The sequence below is a fragment of the Limulus polyphemus genome, unplaced genomic scaffold (genome assembly GCF_000517525.1).
Source record: "Limulus polyphemus unplaced genomic scaffold, Limulus_polyphemus-2.1.2 Scaffold3631, whole genome shotgun sequence".
Classification (NCBI taxonomy): domain Eukaryota; kingdom Metazoa; phylum Arthropoda; class Merostomata; order Xiphosura; family Limulidae; genus Limulus; species Limulus polyphemus.
Window position 1 is genome coordinate 1 of NW_013669241.1, and position 8,012 is coordinate 8,012.

The 8,012-nt window shown below is 35.2% G+C and overlaps 1 protein-coding gene across 1 annotated transcript in view; it reads left to right on the forward strand.

The window, feature by feature from the left end:
• Positions 1-7,599: 7,599 nt before the first annotated feature.
• The window catches only part of LOC106469723 (growth hormone secretagogue receptor type 1-like), a gene marked incomplete at its 5' end in the record, with an annotated part of 45,795 nt that continues 45,382 nt past the window's right edge, over positions 7,600-8,012 (forward strand). The window contains one exon of the mRNA XM_013930235.1: positions 7,600-7,708. Within this exon, the coding sequence (XP_013785689.1) occupies positions 7,600-7,708 (109 nt within the window). The remainder of the gene's footprint in view (positions 7,709-8,012) is intronic.

The window sequence follows — 8,012 nt, forward strand, 5'->3', positions numbered from 1 at the left end:
ATAATCAGGACCCTTCAACCACACGTGCTCCAGATAAGACCAACGTCTACAGGTCTGTGATAATCAGGACCCTTCAACCACACGTGCTCCAGATAAGACCAACGTCTACAGGTCTGTAATAACTAGAGCTTCCAAGTCCAACAAACTATTTTCATGATACGAACCAAACTCGGTAACTAATAATACACAGAACATTATATAACACAATTAAATTAAATAGAAATTATAATGGTCAGTGAAAACTTTCTATTAAACAGTTTTGTTAGATTTTTAATGATTTTAAAATTTTCATAATACTTAGCACATTATTCTTCCTTACCACCAAAATAATCCTGAATCAATATTTAAAAGGTTGTGGAAACAAAGGATACAAATATTAGTAATTATTTTCCCAGTAGAATACAGTTTACACTTTTCCGGATTTTCACTGCTATTTGAAACAGATAGAAATGTTTCTTTCACTGCTATTTGAAACAGATAGAAATATTTCTTTTACTGCTATTAGAAACAGATAGAAATGTTTCTTTCACTGCTATTTGAAACAGATAGAAATGTTTCTTTTACTGCTATTTGAAACAGATAGAAAGGTTTATTTCACTGCTATTTGAAACAGATAGAAATGTTTCTTTCACCTCTACTTGAAACAGATAGAAATGTTTCTTTCACTGCTATTTGAAACAGATAGAAATGTTTCTTTACTGCTATTTGAAACAGATAGAAATGTTTCTTTCACTGCTATTTGAAACAGGTAGAAATGTTTCTTTCACTGCTATTGGAACAATGCTCCCTTACCTTCTTTCTTTTGTTATTAAATCCCTAATGATCTCATCAAATGCTAAATATATACCCTCTTTGTAGAAGGTAATAATTGAGTCATTTAGCTGATTAAGACTTAATTGCATCATTAAAGTCTATAAGAAAGTATAAATGTGCCCTACTTCGGGGTGTTTTTATCTCCCTTCCCTGTCAAAAAATATTTAAAAAATAGCCCATGTACACATACCATCAGACAGTTTCCAGTTACCGTACCAAACTTACAGTAATCGAATCATCAAACACCGGGTGATGGATACTAACACAAACACACACAGACAAACACGCAATGAATCATCTTTATAGTGTACTAAAAATTATTTAAAATATTAATATACATTGAAGATAACATTTTATAAAATGTTGATATAGTTTTCACCACAAAATGTTGGGATTGGAGTATGACTTTTGAGGGATGATACAGGATGGCTAATATCTGATCATTATGGAATGTCTGTTTTTACTAATGAAGATTTAAGTAATATTCCACATCCTGAAAAGTCGCTAGATGGACACTGGATCGAACAAAATGATCACATTACTTCTGAGTTTGTTTAGAAAAAGTTGGGAAGTTTAAAGAACGATAAAGCTCCTAGGCCAGATAATATTTACCTAAATTTGGAAGGAGGTTAAGGATTGGACATGTGAGTCATTTCCTACTACTTTATCCAAGTCTTTGAATATTGGCATGTGAGCCACTATTACTTTTTTTTGAGTCCTTGAACAGAGACAGGTGCTAGGAGATTGGAAGTTGGCTAATATTAATCCTCTTTTCAAAAGAGGGGATAAAAATTGTTCCAGTAATTACAGGACTGTTTACTCTTACATCAGTGAGGGAAAAGTTTTTGAAAGTCTGATAAAACATGCTTTGTAAAGTCATTTAGCAAAGTTAAAATTTTGTTGGATAGCAAACATGGTTTAACCAAGGGAAAATATAGCCTTATCAATCTTTGACATTCTTTGAAAAGGTTACTGATTATGTGAATGATAGTACGAGTGTGTATTTGGTGTACCTTCTTTTTCAGAAAGCATTTGACAAGGTGTCACGGGAAAGACTTACTAAAAATATATCTCTGTTGATGTGGGGGATAGTCAAACTCATTGGATAGAAAACTGGTTAGATGGAAGAAAGCAGAGGGTTGTTATAAATGGAGTTCAATCAAATCTCAGGTCTCAGTGTTAAGACCTTTGCTTTTTTTGGATCTACATCAATGACATAGATGAAGTAATGGTCAATAGATTATTTAAATTTGCTAATGACATTGAAGTTTTGGGTGTCGTTGGTCGTGAAGAGGACGCTGCTGCTTTACAAAAGTGATTTAGATTATTTAAATAGTTGGTAAAATAAATATCAGATTACTTTTAACTATAATAAATGCAAGGCAATGCACATGGAATATCACAATTTGAATTATGAACATAATTTTAATGGGAATAATCTTAACACTATAATGGAAGAAAAAGACCTTGATATTCTGGTTCCAGGCAATGTGCTGTTGTTTGTACCAGTGCAAAAGGGATTCTAGGTTGTATCTTTAAAAATATTAAACACAGATCTAACGAAGTTATAATGTCATTAAATAGGTCATTGGTTTGGCCACATTTGGATTACTGTGTTCAATCTTGGGTTCCTTACCTTAGAAAGGACATGGAATTGTTGAAAAGGGATCAGAAGAGGGTTACTAGGATGTTATCTGGGATGGAAAGGTTGTCATACGAGAATGGGTTAAAATCTTGCAATTTGTTTTCTCTTGATTGAGGTGTTTAAGATTATTAAAGGACTTAATAGCGTTGATGCATCATCTTTTTCAGTATTAAATACGGAGTTTTTTTACTAGTAGTTAAGCACAAAGCTACACAATATGTTGTCACGGGAATCGAATCCCGGTTTTTAGCGTTATAAGCCTTGAGGTATCACGCTGTGCCACTTGGGGGGATGCTTAATGGTGAGAACGATAAGACTGGGGACACAAATATAATTTTTTGCAAGATAGGAATCATTTTTAGCTTGACGACAAGTTACCCTTTACACAATTAAAACTTTATTGAAGCCGAAAGACTTCCAGTTTAAAACGACACTCTACATCTACAAGTTTCGACGTGATCTACGTCATCTTCAGGAGTTACTTACAAGACATACTTTTACTCCATTGTTTCACTATTATTTGCACATTTCCTTGGTCTATTTTTATAATGTATCTCGCCATATATCAACATATTGACTTATTTCATTATTTATAATGTTTCTCTAATATTTAATGGTATAATACTACGAGGTTGAGTCAGAATTAAAGTTTTCCCCATAATATTGTATGTTGATTAGTTTCACACGTTCGGCTATAGCTGTGGTTTTTATTTTAGTACTTCTTATACAACCTTTATGTTCTTGCAATCTGTATTTTAAATTTCTTTTAGTTTGACCAATATAAATACTACCACATTTACACTCTATCTTGTAAATATTCATTATAATTACAAATATTACACAAGTGCTGGTAATTCATATTGATACAGACAAGTTACCCTGTTGTAGTAATTACTTCCCACTTGCCCCCCCCCAGAGGAACAGCGGTAAGTCTTCAGATTTACAATCAGGGGTTCGATTCCCCTAGGTGGACACAGCAGGTAGCTGGAACATTCACACGTGATACCTAAGCACTTGTGTCAAGTTTGGTCTCGTTAGTTTGTGAGTGGGGGTATTAGCACAGTTTGACAACAGGATCCCCAGGAATCCTAAGTGAGGCTAGGAACACAAAATTCCATACCATATTTAAGTAGAACGACCCTCTAAACCTGTTCCTAGACCACCGCCATGCCTGAGTAGCCTTCCAGGCGTGTTTTAGTCACCTTGCTGCTCCAAATATATAATTGTAGTAGCTAGATCCTATAATTAACGCCACCTCCAGAACCATCCCGAGTCCGCCTGCCGAGTTTGGTCCTGCTACCTCTAAAAATGTTGGAGGGGGGATCGCAAACAAAATAAATTCACAAACACACAACATGAATTAATATAGGATAGGGATTTAATAGATTTAAAAGTTTTGTTATACACTAGGAGTGTTCAAAGAGAATTGAGAATTTACTTTTTTAAGTAAACTATATATCAATTATAAATAATAAGCATACACCGGTTAGCAAATCGGACTGAAAGTTTGACGGTCTCCTGGGTTTGATACCTGATTAAAATATCGGACTGGAAATCCGAAAGTCCGAAACTCGATACATGGTTAGCATGTCGGACTAGAGATCCGAAAGTCCGAAGCTCGATACATGTTTAGCATGTCGGACTAGAGATCCAATGGTCCCAAGTTCAATACATGGTTATTGTATTGAACTAGAGATCCGAGGGTCTTAGGTTCGATAAGTGGTTAGCACAACGGACTAGAGATAAGAAGATCTCAGGTTCGATACATAGGTAGAATACGGACTAGAGATCCAAGAACCCTAGGTTCGATACGTGGTTAGCATATTGGACTAGAAATCAGAAGGTCCCAGGTTCGATACATGGTTATCAGAACGGACTAGTGATCCGAGGATCTCAGGTTCGATACATGGTAATCATAACGGACTGGAAATCCGAATATCTCATGTCTGACTAGAGATCCAAGGGTCCCAGGTTCGATACATGGTTAACATAACGAACTATAGATCTCAAGTTGAACAAGACTAAAACAGCTATGCACATCACCAGCGGTTAAAATATTTACACAGTGATGATTCCACCTTCATAGGCCTCTGTTGTTTGTTGTTAGGCGCAAAGATATACAACGGGTCATCTGTGCTCAGCCCATCACGAGTATCAAAACCAGATATTTAGCATTGTAAGCTTGCAGACTTACAGCTGAGCCACTGTGGGCTCCTTTAAAGGATTTTTTGTGTTAGCAACACCTTCACACGATTGGTGTTCTGAATTTGTAATATAAGAGTGTACATTTTAATGAATTGATAAACTGAAGCTCACGGAACGATAGAGAAAGTTCATCACACTAAACAGGAATTATGTTGAGAAGTAGCTTCGACAACCTTTGGTGTATGCTTATTATTTGGTCTTCGACAACCTTTCCATTAAAACATGAATCAATTTACACAACTTGCACTTAGTAAATGATTACCATACGTTTGATTAAATATATATATATTTTTTCATTTAAAAATAGTTCTTGGTATAGAAAGGTAAATCCAAATTGTTCAAAACCAAAAAAGATTATTACACCATATTACGAACAGACATGCATCTCTACACTAGTGCCAATGGTGTTTTTCGTTTCTCTTTTGTGCAAACAGTTTACAAAATGTCTTAGAGCGTAGAAGGCCTTACTTGGAGAAGCATGGAATTTAATAATGATACTTGTATTATCATACATTTGGTTGACTTTATCATGGACCAGAGCGTGGCCAAGTGATTAGTATATCAGTCCGGAGATCCGAGAATTTCAGGTTCCATACGTGGTTAGCATATTGGATTGGAGATCTTAGAGTCCTAGGCTGGATACGTTATTAAATCTTCCGATCCGTAGCCCAGTGAATTATCATGACGCATCAAATTAAAGGATATTCGTTTGGCTGTGAAATTAATGGAAGTGTTTCTATCAGTTGAAATGTGTTTATAATTAAGTTGCAAAACAAGGCTTTCACATTCCAAAGCAGTGCTTTAGCTTTTTTTTTAATATCTGAACTCGTATACATTGAAAGCCATCCCAATTTTTATTCGTTAAGATTTTTGGTGTTTAAAAATCTCTATCTGGCTGTAGTTAGATATTCAAATTTACTGGTTATCTTAGTAATTGTTTGACAGGGAACCAGTGAATGTTGAAGTGATGTAATAGGTTTCTAAATTGATATTGAAAGACGACCGCGTTTTGTGCTTAAACAACAGACATCGATATAACTGTTTCGTCTTTGGCTGAATTCTGCATTATTATAGACAAAAATCAAATTCGTCTCGTGTTTCTATTTGTAAAAGTCTAAAACCCACGATATTCTGCTGAATACGTTCCACAGTTTTAGCTGCGGGTGTTATATGAGTGACTGTCAGTCCCACTATTAAGAGTAGTTTTTGCAGACAATGGTTCTCAATTTCATTTTTTAATGGTAGGTATTTGGGTTTTAGTAACAAGGGTGTTCGAGAATCAGTCGGTTCTCCTTCTCCCCGGTTGTGGTATCATAGTTAACTTAGTGGAAAATAAAGACAATAATAATAAATAAGTAAAAATAAAAAGTTAAGTAAAACAAGGTAAATACATAAGTTATGACTACGAAGGAGGATCAGTGTAAGTAATAAGATTGTATCAAAGCATGAGGAGGCATGCGAGATGGTAGTTGACAGCAAATTAATAAACATTTGATCCTGTAAACCTGATCTGTGCCTTAAATGTTAAGTTACATCCTTGCAGTACCTTGGGTGTTGCTGCCTGGTTGCTCTCCTCTGGTCAACAATTTAGAAACTTGAGGAATCTGCTGAGGTACCACTCGAGCTAAAGAAATCCACGTAATTTGCATCTAAGAATCATCAATATTTTATTTTACACGACAAACAACTTTAATTCATTTCACTTTTCAGATCATCTACTTAATTGATCTATTTCTGTAGAAAATATTTACTTTGTTGATGAATTCCATTAGCTTAGTTATCAGGAATCGAACTGATTTGATAAATGTTACACGTCTGTCGAAATAAATTTGTCATCTTATATTTTAGTGTGCTCGAGTCTATCACAAGGAGCTTTTGCTTGTGTGTTTGTTTGTAGTTAAGCACAAAGCTACACAAAAGGCTGTCTGTGCTCTGCCACTGGAGGGCCACAAGGAGCTTAAAGAAAGCTGTTCTCGTAGCTGATTGGTACTCATTTATTAAAATATATATAACTTATCAATCAATCAAAGATCCTCAGAAAAATCAAATATTCTGAAATGAGACACTAACTGTTCATTTTATCAATATTCTGAATGCTAATTTAAAACTTATAATATGCAATTATTCTTTTATTTTAGAGACAAACAACACAAACGTTGACTTCCACCGTAATATACAGAAAAAGGAAAATCAAGTTACGAAAGTTTCCACTATTGATATGTGAAGTCTATAGAAAACAAGGAATCCTTTTGTCTGCCAAAGTGAAACCCTGGTAAGTTGCCAAATTGCTCGTAAATGGGAATTTACCCTAGTGGACAAATGTAGACGAACCACAATAACACTATCTCAAAAAGAAGAAAGAAAAAAGAAACAATCAGCGTCCGACACGAACCTAGCGTTAAAAGAGAAACTTTATGGAAGGAAAATACATTCACGAACGAGACGATGTGTTTGAATCGGACCATGAAGTTTCTCTCGGATTTGATGACTTACACACAATAAGGAATGAAAAGATGGATACTTTCTGTACCACAAGCTTCTTATATATATTCACGTACACCTTAATTTAACCAGCTTGCCTGATGCTACTAAAAATAGGAATTAATCCCAGTTGTACTAGAGGAATTTAAAAGAACAGAAACAACAATAATGAAGATGAGAAGTGTAAATGTTTTACTTTGGTGATGGGCATACAGACTAGTAACACCAGAAGGTCAGCAATACTCAGGTTGATCAGGAAGAAGTTGGTAGAGTTCCTCATCTCCTTTGTACAACACACAACAATGGCCACCAATAGGTTACCGGTTGTTCCTAAAGTCAAAATCACTACACAGAAGACGGTAGACGTGATACGAATATAGGGTGGGAAAGTCAGCTCATTGGGGTCTATGCTAAGATCAGACTCGAACAATGAATCATTGCCTGTCGATGGGTAGTCTGTGAAGTTGAACGAAAACACTGGAGGGCTCATTTTTGAATTTTTTTTTACTGTATTGATAGAACTTCATTCGAAACCGAAAGTCTGGCTTCTAGGGGAAGGAATGTGTAAGTACAGTATTACAGAAGTAATTATTAAAGTATCCAAGTATTATATTCATCTTCTTTTGGCTGAATTACTAAGGTAATAGGGCAGTTACTTAATTTATAGATTTGAATTATTTAAGTTTTATATGTTATACATATTAAGCTTTTAAGATGTATTCTGTATGTATAAATGTGCTTAGGAAAATTTATTTTATAAATATCTAAATATAACAGTTTAAACTCTTTCATGGCCCAGCATGGCCAGGTGGTTAGGGTACTCGACTCGCAATCTGCGGGTCGCGGGTTCGAATCCCCGTCACGCCAA